This window comes from Trachymyrmex cornetzi, unplaced genomic scaffold (genome assembly GCF_001594075.2).
Source record: "Trachymyrmex cornetzi isolate Tcor2-1 unplaced genomic scaffold, Tcor1.1 scaffold121, whole genome shotgun sequence".
NCBI lineage: Eukaryota > Metazoa > Arthropoda > Insecta > Hymenoptera > Formicidae > Trachymyrmex > Trachymyrmex cornetzi.
The window spans coordinates 619,502-638,117 of record NW_017295773.1 but is presented as its reverse complement, the minus strand read 5'-3'; the positions used below and the strand labels follow the sequence as shown (position 1 = coordinate 638,117).

The 18,616-nt window shown below is 32.0% G+C and overlaps 1 protein-coding gene across 1 annotated transcript in view; it reads right to left on the bottom strand.

Moving 5' to 3' along the window:
• Positions 1-18,616, bottom strand: part of LOC108767525 (Na channel protein 60E) — an 84,781-nt gene that overhangs the window by 6,819 nt on the left and 59,346 nt on the right. Inside the window, exons 5-15 of the mRNA XM_018517456.1 lie at positions 14,293-14,370; positions 11,529-11,670; positions 11,041-11,175; positions 10,314-10,528; positions 8,103-8,578; positions 7,303-7,391; positions 4,939-6,293; positions 4,196-4,511; positions 1,612-1,728; positions 1,322-1,480; positions 471-767 (exon numbers count right to left, since the gene is read on the bottom strand). Coding sequence (XP_018372958.1) covers positions 471-767; positions 1,322-1,480; positions 1,612-1,728; positions 4,196-4,511; positions 4,939-6,293; positions 7,303-7,391; positions 8,103-8,578; positions 10,314-10,528; positions 11,041-11,175; positions 11,529-11,670; positions 14,293-14,370 — 3,379 coding nt within the window. The remainder of the gene's footprint in view (positions 1-470; positions 768-1,321; positions 1,481-1,611; positions 1,729-4,195; positions 4,512-4,938; positions 6,294-7,302; positions 7,392-8,102; positions 8,579-10,313; positions 10,529-11,040; positions 11,176-11,528; positions 11,671-14,292; positions 14,371-18,616) is intronic.

Sequence of the window (18,616 nt, the reverse complement as noted above, 5' to 3'; positions counted from 1 at the left end):
TAATATTTAATAACAAACTGAGTAGAGAGTTATTAATTTTTAATATTTAATAACAAATTTAAATGTTTTTATAGCAACCATTAAAATAGAGTGTTAAATAATTATATCAAAGATATGCTTCTACGAAAATGTTAAATAACTTTTGCATAATAACATGAACATTTTGCCAAGTTAACTATTTGTGCGTCGTTTAATCGCGAAATAAAGTAAAAAAAATGTAAAGTAAAGAATTTGATATAAAGTAAAGAAAAATATCTATTAACAAATATTTTTCACTACTTTATATTAAATTCTTTATTTTGCGATTATACAACGCACAAATAATTACTCTTGTTTCGTATACGTGAAATTGAAACAAACATATCTCCCACGCGCAACAAAGTATGTAATATTTAAAAAATTATGATTTCACTATGGATTTCATCAAATTCACATTTACCCATATGCTATGGTGTAATTACACCATTTACCTTTTTCTTCAGCATGTTGAAATTGTCTATGATCACTCCAATAAAAAGATTGAGCGTGAAGAAAGAACCACATACGATGAATATGACGAAATAAAGATAGGCGTACAGATTCGCCTCTCTTTGCGGTTGCAGATCTACTCCTCTCGCATCTACAGCGTCCTCCATTACCTCCATCCAACCCTCGAAGGTGGCCACTTGAAACAAAGCTAAGTAAGCGATGCCAACATGATCGAAAGTAATCTTACTATTCTGCCAGGAGTAATTCTTGCTGAAACATTCCTCCTTGGTGTTCACTATCTGAAATCGAAATGGTTGCGTAAGAAAAATGTCTTGGATTAATATCAAATCGTATAATGATTAGATTGATATGCTAAGTCGTGTTGTTTACGAAAAATATTATTATCGCTCAGATTTGATTGCTATTATGATTGGAACAAATAATAGTTTTATAATTTATATCTGATATATATAATAAAATTAATATTAGTATATAAAGATTTTCTAACTGTTGTAACCAAAATAAAAAAAGTTATAACATAACAATTATATTTTTTAAGCGATTTTGGTTACGAATAACCATCATAAATAATTAAAACGGTTTTCCGGTTGCCATTACCAGTGTTGGAAATCGTCCATAGTGGTAATTCAACCAAAAACAATTTCCGACATCGATAATGGTTATTCGTAACCAAAAATAATTTAAACTGTTATTTTTGGTCTTTGCTAGTAAATAATTGTTGAATATAAATTGGAATTAATGAAAATATTTAAATACACGCATACTATGTCACGCATGTCATTCTCCTTTGTAATAATTAGATTCGAATTAGAACAAAGTGAGTGATACTTACCGAAATATCCAGCATTTCTCCGTATTCATCAACGCACTTGAAGAATTTTCCGCCGAAAAACTGGACCCCCATTATCGAAAAAATAAGCCAGAACACGAGACAGACGAGGAGCACGTTGAATATACTAGGTATCGCATACATCAACGCGTTCACTACGATCTGCGAGCCGGAAAGAAAAATCTTCTCACAATCAGTGAATAACGCAATAATCGCGTTCACGTATTCTATCGTTCATGTTTCAAACGAATTTTCGTATTGAAGATTGAGTTTTTTGTCTGCAATATATTTACCCTCATGCCTTGCCATCTTGAAATCGCCCTTAGCGGCCTCAGGGCGCGTAGTGTCCTCAGTGATCGTAATACTTTAAGGTTTTCATTTTCTTCTATCAAAAGGCTAAACATGGATACCTGTGTTTGAGGAAAACGTAATTTAGATCCCAATATAGCTCATTAAATTTAAATAAAGAAATTCATGCCAATTAAATCCTCAGTTTCAGATAAATTAATTTGAAAAGGCATTTGTATTTGATATTTATGTATGACAATGTATCGACGAAAGAAGATAGAAAAAGTTAGAAGTCAACTACTTTTAAGAATAATCTAATAATTGTATTATAAATATAATTGCACGAGTGTTCTAAAAAACATATTGAGAATAAAGATAGGTACAGATATAGAATATTAAAATAAATTAAAGTTTTTTTTGTCTGTCATAACTGATTTTTAATTTAAATAATCCGGAAACTTTTTTGTATATACTGTGCAAATGAATTACGGATAAACATTAAGTAATGAAGTTTTTTTACAAGGAACTATAAAAAATAAATTGTGCAGGAAATTAAATTTTCAAGCTGTGTTAATTAAACAAGCAAACGTGCAAACTACATAAAGAGAGAATAAAACTTTCATTCCTTTCGTATTTCTGCCATATATAAATTCTTGTATAATAAATTATAAAGCGTGCAGCGGCATATTTAAAAAACGCAATATAATGTTGGTTTATTTTTATAACATTTAAGATTTGTGATAATTAAGAAATAAAAGGTAAACAATCAAGCTGGATTTTAATACTGGAAACAATCTGGAAATGTGTGAATCAATATATATCACAATTACAATTTTGTAAACTGCACGCCAAAATTATTTTTAGTGCAAATTGCAATCTTGAAATGCAATCAAAATTGGAGTAGTAATATTACAAATAAAATTGACACGCAATTTAATAATATTGATGCCCATAGGCATCTTTATAAGTATCTTAAAATTTGTAATTAATTTTAAGGTATTTGTTGATTTAATTTGTGATATTTTTACTCTAGTTTTGGAATTGTGATATATAAATTCACACGAATTGTTTTCAGTATTAAGATCCGGCTTGACAACTTAGCTTTTATTTCTTAATTGTTTGTGTTGTTTACATCGCGATCTCTAAAGCGATACTTTATTATTATTACATTAATATTATTTTTATTATATCTTTATTAATATGATATTGAAGTATCATATTAGACTGCGATGTGAACACACAACGGTTAAGGAATAAAAACTAAATGATTAAGCTTGGATCTTTAATGCTGAAACAATTCCATGTGTGTGAATTTATATACCACCTATCCAATCCTGCAAATTGCGTGCTGAATTTATTTTTAGACTTGAAACCTAAGTAGGAATCCTAACAGAACTACAGTAGTAATATTACAAATAGTTTAGTCTTTATTTTTTCTACTATGTGTTCATATCACGGTCTAATATGATGCTTTAAAAATATTGTCTATACACGCGGTATTTAAAATGCGTACTCTCTATACATATCAGTTATTGCGAAGAATATTACCAAAGCCTCGATCTAACGGTGAAGATCTTCGCACGCGGAATGTGTGAGATCCTCGGCCGAAATATTTTTCGCAATAATTAAAATAAAATTATTTATAGATTTTACGATGTGTAAAGATTATTATAGAGATGCATATGAGCATTAATATTAAACTGTTTATCAATTTAATTTGTGATATTATAATACTATTCTAGTTCTGCTAGGATTATGTTTCAAGTCTAAAAATAAATTCGGCAAGCAGTTAAAGTTTGCTAGATTGGATTTATGTAAATTCACATGGAATTGTTTCAACATTAAAGATATTACAATTTATCATAAATTAGAAAATATTGTGTTAATATAGTCATTTTAGAAAAGTTTCTTTTATTTAAACAATTATTATTTATTCCTTTTATGCATATGAGAGTTTAATTAATGATGCAAACATTATTCGTCTGCGGTAACGTATGTATAATTAACAAAAAAGTAACGTATACCACATGCATTTGCGGTAAATATCATTTTAAATTAACACGATACAAATGGAAACGTACTGAGACATATACAGTAACTTTCAACATACCTGGATCCACGGGGCCACACATAAAACACATAAAAAAAGGAACACGGAAACAACGTTCAAACAATTATTGCGTGTTTCATCCAATATCTCAATTACTTCATCTTATCATATATACAAGTTGAACCATCTTGTAGCAGTGAAAATTGTAATAATCATGGAATAATTATTACAATTTTCATTGCAAGCATAAAAAAGTTGTCGAATTTAAAAACTTAATAATCATTGATAGTTTCGAAAAGAATACATATATTAATACAAATTATTCTATGCTACTTAACAGCATATGAACATTTTACAATTCTCGTTAGGAATAAAAATTATTAGTTATTCATAAAATCAGATGGCTCATCTCGAATAAAAATATATAATGCCTCAAGACAAGCAAAGGAACCGAAAACACATTTCATGCCACACGTATGCGATCGCCCACAATTTTGAAATTTACACCGGTTAGGTGCAAGACTCTGATTTATACTTACGAAAACGATTATAAAATCCAGGATTGTCCAGAAACTGGTGAAGTATTTACAGAAGCCTAAAGCTAGCCATTTTAGGAGCATTTCGACGCTAAAAAGTGCGCAAAAGCCAAGGTTGGTCCAATAGAGAATCTTTTTCAAAAAAGGATTGTCGTCTAAGTAGATGTCTTCGAAGCACAGCGTTATGGAAGATGCGAAAATTAAAACTAGGATCATCCATTCGAAAGCTGGCGTATCCACGACCGATAGGACGACCGTACGGACTCTTATCCATCTTTTACCGAGATCCGTGGCGAGGCAACGATTGATACAGCTGCACCTAAACAATCATATCCATCGAACGTTATCCAATTGCATAATGAATAAATATTTAATAAAGCCTCGAATAACTGAATTTTGAACCTATAATAAATTCTGAATTTTTGTCTACGAGAGCATTTAATACTATAACTAATTACTGCCAAAGGCGTTATTTTGGAAATTTTTTCGAAACTTAACGTGACAAGACATTTTCGGGACCAAATTCGTAATCGGCGCATTAAAATTTACCAGAAACAACTTTGTTTATTTTAAGGCCAAAATGGTGTCGATCAGTATAATTAGCAGAGCTAAAATGATCAAAACGACAGTTCTGCTAAAATACAATTTTCAATCTGATTTTAATTTAAATTAGAAATAATTTCAAGTATTTTTATTTTATACTGTTTTAAATTGCCGATATAAACGAAGATAAAAATACATCTTACTTCTGGTAGAAGTGCTGGGGAAAGCAATCAAGCGGCTCTTTATTCTTCTTATTCCTGCCGAACCCGGGAAACGAGCCCATTCCGTCGATGTACCTTCCTTTACTATCCCTTCTGCCTCCGACCGTAAGCTCGTCCACGTAACTCACGAGAGCGTGCCAAGGACGTTTTCCTATCTTTTCGTCGCTTCGAATGGCCAGCTTTTCCTCTGGCAGCATGGCTACTTCCTCGTCCGGGTTGACATCCTTGAGCACCTCCAACTCGATACTCTCCTCGGGATTAGTCTCGTTGCTGTTGTCCTTTTCGGTCAGCTTTTTATTCTCCTTGACTGTTTCTTGATTGCTCTGACTGTAAGTGGTGATAGTGGCCTGACGATAGATCGGATCGTAAGTGAAGACCGGCTGATTGAGACTCTCCTGATACGATCTATTATAAATATTGTCTTTGGGAAGGCTCAGCACGGTCTCCTGGATCGCGTACTTCTCCTTATCAGACTTGTCCATCACCTCGCGCACGATCTGCTCTAGCCGGATATTCTTTTCATTCTCCGAATTCTCCTTCCGATGCTTCTGCTTACGCACGATCGACCGTATGCGATCGAACGAACGCGCGAGCTTCGATTCCTCGCCGACTTCCTCCTTTTTCTGTTTTAACTCTTCGGAATTGAAGCTGTTGAGCAACAACGCCAAGAAGAGGTTGAGGACCATAAAATTGCCCATCACTAGAGCTGGCAGGAAAATCGCGAAACACGTACCCGGCCCATCGTCCCTTTCCGCACGCATGCAGTCCCATAATGGCTCGATCCACTCGCCGCACAGAATGCGGAATATCATCATGAACGAATGAAAGAAATCGTTGAAATTCCATCGCGGCACCGGATCCGGATAGAACTTGTCCAAGGTGTAGTCTTTGCTAAACAGCTGCATGCCGATCACAGCGAATATATAAATCACAATCACCAACACGAAAGTCAAATTACCGAGCGCGCCTATTGTCGAAATGATAATGCTGAGGAGGACCTTCATGGTCGTCCAGGATTGCGCGAGCTTTAAAACACGTAACAGTCTGAGACCGCGTATCACCGACAAGCCATCTACCAATTCGAATGTTAAATCGATAAGCGACGCAGAAACGATAATCAAGTCGAAGTTGTTCCAGCCATTGTTGAAGAAATCCTTGCTCAACGCCAAGAGCTTCAGGAAGCATTCGAATGTGAAGATACTGGTGAACACCTTGTTGCCGATGTTGAGCGCCTGCCGTATCGACTCGCTCATGCCGTGATGCTCCATTGCCAGGAAGCCGGTGTTCAAGACGATACAAAGGGTGATCATTAACTCGAACAGGGGATCTCTCACCACCTTGACGCAAATTATTCTGCGATTTGTTTTCATGTCGCAATAAGATTAAGGAAAAATAATTGTTTTTATGTGTGTGCAATCTGTGATCCGTTCTTCTTATCTAAATTAACCCCTAGAATACTATCAGACATAAATTTTACATGCAAATGAGCCAAATTATTGGAACGTTAAGCTATATATCAGTGGTCATTAATTTTTTCCAAAAATTTCGAAAATCACTCGAGTTATTTTGATGAAACTTTAAATATATAGAATTTCATTAAAGCAACCTGAATGGTTTTCTTTTACTTTAATACATTTTTTCTTCTACTTCGACACTGTGTGTCTTTCAAACTAAATCGTTTCGACCATATGGTTATATGAAGTTTTCACCTTGAATTTATGTGAGGAATCACTTTCGTTTTTTAGTTTAAATTTTAACGAAGATTATACTATATATATAATTTTGAGCTATAAAATGCAAACGAAGTTGTTTTCCGACCAATCGAATCTGAATTAGGGGAAATTATGAAAATCTTGAATAAGAGCAATACTGTGTCACTCAATATCCATAGCGTCACAAACTTAAGAATATTTTTCTTAAATTAGAAATTTATAATGTGAAATTATAAATTTTTACACTATTTTTTACATTATAAATTTTTTTTATAATAATAAATTATAAATAAAAAATTATTATGAAAATTAAAATAAGAAAAAAATTAAAAAACTGAATCTAAATTTTATCAAGAAAATAAATGTCCAGATTTTGCTATTACGTTTAGAAATAATATCTGCGTAATATATCCTAAACATAGAATTAGCAAAACGTGACAGAGAGCGAAGTAAATTCTAATATGATTATATGTCTCGAAAAACTGTTTCATGTGGATAGAATCAGATCAACGTTAAGTATGTTTTATTTTGTTCAATGTTACTTAGTAATTGTTTACGTATCAATCACGTGTAATGCATAACTGTCCCAGGCCCATATACAAGATTTTAGAAAAGCGAATATCAATAAGTTTACCTTATACAGACAATTCTGAAATCTTAGCCATCCTTCGTAATCAACGCAGCATTGAATACACTTATCGCAATTTCTATCTGGAAGATCGTCTGTAAGCATTTAAATACGATGTTTAATTTTTAATTTTTATTTAAAAAATTTGAATATTCTTAATTTAATAAAAAAAAAATGTAATAAAGAAAAAATTAATCTTTCATTCGTGAATTATATCTGCAAATGGTTAATGTACTAATTTAGATATATAGCCGCGATTTTGAATAAATGATGAAGTTAGTTAACATTATCTATTATAAGCTTTAAATATTCAACATTGAACATTTTAATTAATTAATAAATTATGAAATTGTATTTAATTTTGAAAAATTTTACTTGATTTTCACCAAAGATACATTATATACAGTTTATACATACAGTTAAGCAAAAACTGGCGCTAAATTGATTAAGGAATAAATTTTAGTTCGCCAAATTGATTATATAAAATAGTATTCACGCAACAAATATTATCTACAACTTTTAAACATTTAACATTGAGAGAGAGAGAGAGAGAGAGAGAGAGAGAGAGAGAGAATAACAAAGTTTGATTAAATCACAATTACAATGTTTAATTAAATCACAATTACAATGAAAAAGTAGTTCACAAATTTTTCCAAATAGAATTTTAGATAAAGTTTTTAACAGAGTTTCAATTGAGGAAACCGTCAACTTCAAATTGATCCGGAAATACTTCAAGCCGCTAATTCAATTACTGGCATTATTATTTATAAAGAAACACTGCTAGCATGTTGCAATTTTTGGCTCACCTAAAACTACAATGTGCGACAGGTACTCTGGCGGCAGCGCGTACATATGTTTCTTGGTTTTGACCCCGTTGCATTTGAGCACTCGAATCTCCCGATTGCCGGTCCTCACCGACACGGTGACCGGCGCCGGTGGGCAATCCGGGCGCATTTGCTGGATCGGTTGGATCCTGCCGTGTTCCTTTGGGGATTTCTCTTGTGACTTCTCTACACGATGCTCCCGCAACTCGCGCTTGTCATGCTCCTCAGCAGACGTGACGTCGTCACCGTCATGATCGTCTACCACCCCGGAGTCATCCAAAGATGACTGCTGATTGCTATTGTTGCTAGCTTGTCTGGAATGTAACATACCCCGATTTGGCGCTAACCGGTGAACCGTATTGGGTTCCAGAGGTCTGGGGCTAATGTTCTGAAGCGGCAAGTGAGAAGGTCGTACGCTAGAGTGCCTGGGACTTGGACTTGGACTGGGCGTCATAGACCTGTAATGGAATTCAGCATTATATATTTCGGAGAGAATTTAGTATTTTCGTCGAAAAGATTGAGTTATCTTCCAATAAAATATAATTAAGAAATATATTGAGTTTTTCATGAGAATGCGTGTATATATATATATATAATTGATATTATTTTTAAATATTTGATATTTGACAGTATTCTTTTCAGTTTTCATGTGTTAGAGAAAATTCTTCTAAAAAATATTATTCAAATTGAAAATGTATATTTTGATATTATTTTCTTTGATGTCTGAATTATTCTATATATAATTTTCATAAATACCTAAATATAAGTGCGCGTGATAGATATTTATATTCCAAATTACTAAGCGATCTAAGAAGTTGTGATTTTAAAGAGCTGAGGTCATATCGGGCAGATTAACGATTATTCGAGGCATTACACTAATTAGATTCAGAACTGCATAAAGTTATAGCTAGGTTTAATGCGAAATCGATGCTAATAATTAGTAATGACATTAACTTTGGGAATATATCCTGATTGTTTTAATTTATATCAATAAATTTCTTCTAACTAAGAATAAACAATCTATCTTTTATATTCTTTCAGAACAAACAAAAAAATATCGAAGTATTAATAAATAATTAAAATCACAATTTAATTATGAACAATTAAAATAAGAAAATTTCATGAAATTGCATTAATCTTTACAGATTGAAATAGATAAAATTAAAATAGAGAAAATTTTATCCTTTAGTTCATTTTAAGCAAACTTTAATTTTTGACAGTATTATAATATATTTGAAAGATCAGCTACAAGTGATTAGGTGAAAAGCGTTTCCATAAAATTTTCGCTAAATATAAAACAACTGTGAGTTAATAAAAGAAACTAGAGATAGATGAGAATAATAGCGGTAATTCTGAGATAGATTGTACAAAATTCGCCAGAATATGCGTTCCATACGGTATGGCCTACCATCTACTATTGTGAGATTGCAAGGCAAGCACATTTTCTCGCTTTTCTTTTATTACAGTTTCTCGGAAATGAGGGCGTTTACGATGTTTCTTTCTGTCTTTCTAGAACTAGCTTGCTGCTTAATGACTTCGCAACAAACTGCACACACACACACACATATATATATATATATATATATACGTATATGTATACACATATATATATTTGTATGTGTATGTATACACTATGTTAAATATTATTACTGTAACTCTCCGTATATAGGATAAAGGCACTGAATACTTTTAGCGCAAAAATGCTGACAAAATTAAAAAGTTTTCGTTGTTACACTCGCTACTTTGTACTTACAGAAGCAAATGTTTTAACTTTATACTTCAAGTATTTTATTCTTACTCATAGTCTTTTTCATTTTAAAACAAAATATTTTCCTTGAATAATAAAAGCAGAAACAGATTTATACGTAATTCATGTTTTCTCAGTTTTACTTTATTTATAAAAGCTTTACACGCAATTGAACATTTAGACAATTTTATTTATATTTTCCTAAGTTAAAGAGAGAGCTAAAAGCATTTATTTTATAATCTTCTATAAATTCAATTTCTTTTTTCAAAAAATAAACGTTTCAATCTTGAACATAAACAGTTATTGTCATATATTTAGTATTGTATTTAGCATTAAACGAGATCAAAATCCCCATTTAGTAACTTGCAAGCATAACGAGTGTCCGATAGCAATGGTGATGACAAATTGAACTGTATAAAATCGGTCGTAAATACAGATATAGAAACCTGCTGCGTGCACCACCATTTTTCTCCTGGCCGATGCTGCTCCTCCCGCGTTTTCTTCTACGCGTCTTTTTCCTTGTGTAACTGCTGAGCAAAACTCCTTTACGGGCGTCAATTCTTTTTTGTTTATTTTTCGTCAGTGTCTTAATATTGATTTTCGACGGATCGAAACTAAACGTTGAGTCTTCGCGATGATCCGTCAAGTCTTTCCTTCGTTCCTGCACTCAAAATACTCGGCTAAATGTAGATAACGTCATAAATTTCTAGATAAAAGTGATTAATAAAATGAACTAACATATAACATTTTATTGTACAAATTATTATTTTTAATGCATTGTGTAAAATGTCAGCATAACTCGTTCACTCATTCGAATTAATATTATATTTTGAGATGCAGCTTTAACCTACCGAAGCTGACATCAAAATCTGTGATACAATTACTAACATTGGATCTGTAAGACCCATTTAATTTATGTTAACTAAAAGGCATTAATTAATTTAAAGGATATAATTCATATACATATATTTAAAAAATGTGCGTGCGTGCGTGTGCATGTATGTGAATACTAAATTTATTTTAATGACAATAATTTAAATTTATATAGATTTAATATAAAGGAATTGAATAGGTCTAAAAGAATATAATTGAATAGGTCCAATAAACGTCATCAGCTTCGAAGGGTTAAAGTAAGACGTAGGTGTATGTCAAAAGTTGAAATGAAATACATACCTCGTTCGTAATCTCGGCTTCTTCCTCGTAACTCAATGCCACGACAGCCAGCATCAAGTTTAATAAATAAAATGATCCAAAGAAAACGACGACCGTGAAGAATGTGACGCTAATAGGTCCGCATGCCGATAACACCTGTTCAGTAAAACTTTACTTATCATTTCTATAACAAATTATTTGCCATATAAAAAATCATTCTATTATTATATTTCTATAGCCATATTTCATGATAATAAATTGATATGCTGGTACGTATTTGCAGCTGATATTTTCTCGATGGATGCAACGATTTAACTGATATTAACTCGCTTAATACCAATTTAGAAAAAAGCAGGTTAAAACGGGTAAAAGATTTTAAAAGAAACTTATTTTATTTAATTTTCTCTAAAAGACACGTCGAAGGAATTTGGAGGCACGAAAAAGCGCACAACTTTTGTTACAGTCTCCATTTATACGAAATGAACAAAACAAATCTTTCAGACGACAACCTTGTTGTAGACGTCCTCCCAGTAATCCAAGGTAATCAGTTGAAAGGTCGTGAGCATCGACCACAGGAAATTATCGAAGTTGGTGTAACCGTGGTTTGGATTAGGGCCAACGCAGAGACAAGTGTAGCTTTCGTTGCAGTGCCTGGAAAATAGGAAAGACCCACATTGTCGACACTGTAATATCCGTGATAACCGTGAGAACGTTTCAAGTGTTCGCAGTATACATGTCATTAAGTGTGGAAATATTACTCGTCACGGCCTTTATCGTGTCAGTATTCGCGGTCAGTTCGCGGCAGCTATCGACTATATGTGACCCGCATTCGTTAGGCAAGAATATTTAACGCCTCATTATCTCATAAAATTAAAATTGAAAAATCGTAACTGTGTAATTCTTGTCACCATGTTTTACAACGTTTCATCCCCCGGAAATCAAAAAAACATATGTCATGCTGGTTCTATCATTTATTCATTCTTTTCTTACGCAACATTCTTCACATAATTAAAAGATAACAATTAATTCATTAATGAAATCTGGATATTGCAAGATATTTAGATGTCAAGTGATATTAAATATCTGTGCTTCATGAAAAAAAACAGCAGATATACAAAAAAAACGGTTTTACTGAAATATCTAAAAATTTAGCTTAAGATACAGAAAAATAATTTTGTTTAAACTATCAAACTATTTGCAGCATTGTTATCAATAGCTAAGCATTCTACGTAATTATTTTGATGGTCCAATAAGATTATTTTCAGATCTAACTAAATTTTCAAATTCAGCAAAATCGTTTTTTCTGTGTACATACGCAGTTATAAAATTCGGCGTGAAACACCCACGGAAAATTGTCATAAGTGTAATGTTTCCACGGACGAATTCTTCACAAGGATATCTCATCGAAAATGCCAAGAAACTGTTAGCTCTGGACATATCGATCGAATAAGAAGCCTACTTTCCGCGGAATACCGCACCGATATATCGAAAGAGTAGCCGTAAAGTTTGTGCGCCGCTGTAAAGCAGTAAAGCTTTTGCAAACTTATTTATATGGGCGAATTCCGTCGCGCATACGTGCGCTCGGCGTAATCATTTGGGGAACGTATGCTTCCCAAAAATCGATAGATATGGTGGTGCTCTCACATGTTCGCCAAAGTACATGAAATAAACCGATCTTGCAAACGATACCGGATATCATAATGGAAATGTCCTTATGTCACTCATGATTAACTAGTAACTATGACAAATAATCATATAATATCATTGGTGATCATATGATCATATGACAAATAATCATATATAACGTGACAAATAATTATATAACATCGTCTGTAACAGTTCATCGATTTTATACAATTGCCGATAATCAATGATGATTTATGTTTTATCTAGGGTTGGGTAGTGCTAAGTTAAAAGGTTAAAAAGTTAAATAATTTTAGCTTAATATACAATAAGTAAGAAGCACTGCTTATACCAGTCGAAACTGGATCTTAAATGCTTTAAATAATTTCATGTAAATTTATATACCACCATTTGTAGTTTCTCGAATTGTGCGCTCTGAATTAATTTTCCGGACTCATAAACGTAACTACTAGAAATGAACTACCATACTGAATATCACAAATTAAATAACTTCACTGATTTATCTCATATATGATTTATCTCATTAATATCTACTGTTACTAAATTAATAAGATTATTTTCAATTAAACTACTGTTATGCAGTCAGTATATTACTTTTAGTGTACGTACTTCTTGTTTTCATACATTAATTTTTTTTCCAAAGGACATGAAATATTTTTATAATTGAGAAATTTTTGTAACATACTCTCTTCTTTTATAGATACTTTATTTGGCTTCGGATAAATTTTTCCATAGTATGGAACAAAATTTTAATCGAGTTATTAAAGACTATACTGATTTTACGAGTACTGATTTTATACAATTGTTTTTTCTAATAACCAACAATGATTTATATTTTCATCGCGAACGAGTTTCTATTAGAAATTTCTAAACACTATATTTCTATGTGTAAGATACGTTACGAAAAAAATTATTTTTTATAACGAATAATTCTCACATAAATATAATTCTCTTTGCAAAATTTTAAACGGAAGGATAACTAAAGTTTCCAAAATAGTACAGAAAAATATGATATTGTATTAACAGCATTAATAGTTTATTTGACAATAATATCGTTAATTTAATAACAAATATTATGCATGATATATAACAGTATTATGTAATAATGTAGTATCAATAAAGTAAATATTTTATTATAATAAAAACAAGACATATCTGTTTTGTTTTAATTATACTGTTATTGAAAATTAATCATTTTTAATTAGACTATTGTTAGCTAATGCTATATAACTTTTTTTCATATACATTCTTTTTTCTATTCACAAATTTTCTTTCCAAAAAAATATGAAATTCTTGAAATTGAAAACTGCAGTTTTCTTCGCAAACGCTTTACTCGACTTCGGGTAAATTTTTCCGCAGTAAGGAATAAAGAAATTTCCGTCGGGTTGTCGAAGACTACCGATTTCTCATCGAGAAAAATGGACGTGACGTTAAGAAATTTCGCTACAAGACTGACATGTCGGTTCCGAGAGGCAGTAAAGCCATTTTTCTCGCCTCCCTTGCAATTTCATCGTGAAGGGAAAATCGAATGGCACTCATCTAGAGATGTTGACGCGAGGTAACACGATCCACGCATCTTTCGAATTAGCTTATCTAAAGTGGAATCGGAGATGGCAGAGAGACACGAACCTGGCGCCGGTTACGTTGCCGCAGATGATCGGCTCCTCGTCCTCGTTGAACGCCCAGTTGGATGAGTTCCAAGTCCACCTGTTGGCGACACGAAAATTCCGTTAGCGTTTCTGTCTCGGATCCCCCAAGGCCCACGATCTCCGGAGATTTAAAATGAGAGAATTACATATCCACCGTCTTTCTGTGTGTTGTCGCGCAGCAGTCAATTTATCAAATCAATTTTCCGCAATTTGCCGCTGTGCAATACGTGGGCGAATGAATCAAATCAGCTATGAATAATATTCGATAAAAAAACGTGATAATGTAATAACATATAGAAGATGGATGAATAGAATAGCGCTTTCATATAAACGTACGATTATAAAGAATCCAATATTTTTGTCTTTATACAATATATTATGAATTGCGATTATTCTGTAATAGTGTATAATTTTCATATGTATGATGTTTTCTATTTCTCTATCGTCAAAAGTAAAGTTATTCAAAAAATCGTTAAAACTGTCACAACAAAAAGGATGAGATTTGATTAGTCAATAATTTTTTGTAATAAAAAAAAACAGTTGAAATTCGAAAAATACTTTTTCCTCTTTTTTGGGAAACTTAATTTGGCTAAACTTCTGAAAACATTTCATACTCAATTGTTAAGAATTTTTGCAAAAATATTCAAAATAATGTCAAATAAATGCTCCTAAGTGGATTGTTATTGATAAAAAAAGATTTAATGCCAAAGTGTTCAAATAAAATTATACAAATTTGTTTTGTTAAGAATTTGCTGCTTGCAGTACATAGTGGAATACTCTGCACTGGTAGTAATGTCAAAATGAGGATATGGTTCACATATATACGAGAGTGTATAAACTTATGTGGAATCTGGCTTTGCATGGGAAGTTGAAAACCGATGTGAAACCGAACAATCATTGATCTCGCTTTGCACTGCAAAATATATGTGTAAAGGGTACGTCTTTTCCCTCCTCTTCTTATAGACAAATGGCGGGAGGTTTAGAGGGTTTTGTCTCCCCCGACTGGAAGGGAAAGGTTCGGGGGAGCAAAGTTTCCCAAGTCCCATGAATCAGGCAAGTACGTGATATGAGCATAGCCGAGAAGGAGGGAAGATCCCCTTTTTCCCGCTTATCATATTAATAACTTCTAATTAAAAAAAAACACTGAAGCATTAAATATTAAAGTGCACAGTGATTAAAGAGAAACATACATATATGAATATTTATTATCGGCAGCAATATACGCTACAGCTTTGCAATTGTGATATGTGTATGATACCTTGTGTAGGAGTCTGTCTAATATTTTGAGTTTTTATTATTTTTAGTATAGGTATTGTAAAATCATCGATAGTAAAGTAATTTAATAGATGTATCATTTATTTAATGGATGTCTTCATTTATCATTTGTGAAGATTTATGACACGTCCTACTTAGAGGTCTTGCTAATCTTTTCGATATCCATTATTTTCATATATTATAGACTCATCGATTTAATAAGACAAAGATTAATTAAATATACTCGTATAATATATCCATTTATTATTTGTGAAGATGATTAAATTAATATATATATAAATTTATATATTTTTATTTTTTTTATTAAATTTATTGTGAAATTTCTCTTTTTAAATTTTCATTTTAATTAAAAAAGAATCTTTTTAATGAAAAAAATTAGTTTTATCGTTTTTTGAAACTTCACTTCAGCGATGTAAAATTTTATTCAAACATTTTTGACATTAAACTTTTTTGTATCCATGAAAATTGTATCTATTTAATGACCCATTCATTTGACATAATTTCGAGTATTTCTGCCAAAATTTATGGTAATATGCGTGGGACGTTTTCGAAAATTTATTTCTTATTTTTTTTAGTTGTGTACTACTTTTAAAGTAAGAGAACGATATTATCAATTACTTTCAATTATTAATAGTAAATCAGAAATGAGCGTCGCGTCGGTCGATATCTATTCAACACAAAGCAAGATTAATTTCTCGTTTTCACTTAACGCTGTATTCAATTCTGACATTACGGTTCCAGTTACCTATATGATGAAAATGATAATCATGTAACCGCATTCAACGAGAATTAACACGACGAGAATACGCGTATTATTTGCTTATATGCGCTTATGCCTGTAGCAACGTTTCCTCGTCGTCTCGAGCAGCAAGATCATCGTATCGTACATCGCTATCCATGGAATACAACGCTACCAACTATTCAGTTTAACCAATGTGAAACAGTATATCCTACCAAGCGGAATAAATTGCCACATACTGTTTCACTGTCATTTGTTAGAGAACTACAAATGCAATCGTTCTCTAATGAAAGGTGAATTTGCGTAAATCCTGAAGTAGAGGATTTCTAACACATTCCTCTGATTAATATTAAATATTATTTGCTTTAAGTTACACGAAAAGTAAATAAATTATTAAAAGTATACAAATTATTAAAAAATAAATCATTTACTTAAATTTATCATTTTTTATTTTTATTCGTCATTATCTTTATTGTTTTACAACTAATAAGCCTCACTTATAGTTACTTCGTTTTATATCAATTTATTTCGACCAAAATCTAAATTTAACATGAGAGCAATTTTATTTAAAATTAAAAAAGCGGAACAAGTTGTCGTTATAGTATTTCATTGCCATTTGTTAAAGAGTTACAGATCGTTACAGATTTTTATTTGTGCAACCCTTAAACTAAAGCAACTGGATCTAATATGGGCGTCTACTCAAGATGTCTTATTCACTGTTTGTAGGTAATTACACGATTAATTCAACAGATAGTAGTAATAGCTCGTACAGATTGTCCGTCTGACTCGATTACATCAGCTTATTGCTCAATTTGTTCATTCTGTTATCGTCAGTAAAGCAAAATGTCGTAGTTGTTACGTAATATAAAATAATTGCTTCCTATAACTATCAAAAGACGGTTATTAATTTTAGTATATGCTATTATAGCTTTATATTTATACTTTATAACACTATACATATATTTAGTTTACATTTTTGTTATACTACGTTTCGTTTATAATTCTTTGTAAGGTAGAACCAATTTGGCCAATTTATAGACATACTGAGTATATCTATATTGGGTTGTAATGTTTTTTTGATACTTTTGTTATTTCAAACCACGGATTTTAATTCAGCTGCTAAACTTCGTGAAAGTAAGTAGATAAGTAGATAAGCTTATTGTTTGAAAAATAGTTCTTCATGTATTCTTATATGTTAATAAATATCAACATATTAATAAACTTATACACCCAGAGAAAAGGTTACTTCGATTTAAAAAAATTTTCTTTGCTATACGGCTAAAAAAGAAATTTCCTTGATTTGTGAAAAAATTTCTTTGATCTAAACATTATTTTTTAAACAATATCTTTATTTTAGACGGTATATGTGAGAAACACAATCAATACTAGAAATTTAAAATGCCTATTACGGTCAACGTTGACAGAAATAAATGTTCTCTTTTTGAAATAGGTATGACCACTAATTTTCAGTTTTGGACTCAATACAAAATTAAAAAAAATCACAAAATTTAGGGACATAGGATTTGATTATTTATTTCAATCATGTTTAATGTTTATCGATTGATATTAATATTTTAATTAAACGAGAAAAATTATATATAAATTTTGAAAAATCTAATTTTAATATGAAAAAATATCGTATTTGAAATATGTCAAAATAAATTTCGCAGAAATTTAAATACGAAATCAAAAGCTATCGCATTCTATTATTGTTTCTGCAATTAGTTGATATTTAATTTATTACTTGAATTTATTATTCCCGATGCACTCTTGATTCTCATCGCATGAGAATCGTGGGGCTTTTTTCTTACGAATTGAGTTCATAAACAATACGAACATTTCCGTTCTTTTTTTGCAACTTTTCAGACTATTTTCCACTTCTAGCCACGCGCATATCCCCGCATAAATCAACCCGTATACTCCACTCTCGTAAAAAAAGCGCTCCCTGCTCTCCGAGAGTGTCTCTCAGGTTTAACGCATAATGGTGCATCCGTGCATCTTCTCGAAGAGACGCATCACGGCACACGTCACGATTCGACGGGATGTGCACCGAACATGGATCGATGCTGTCGGGTTGGGAAGCGCGGACAATGAGATCCACCGGTGGATAGTTACCTAAGCACGTGGTCCGTTTGGTATAGCGACCGGAAACCCGATAGCAATGCTTGTAAAGGCAGTGCACCACATAGTGACGGATTACGACACGGACGTACTAACACGTGCCCTCTATTTCCATATTTACTGTTTTACTCTTCTCTTTGGTTTAGTCAAAATTTGCTCCTTTTTTCGA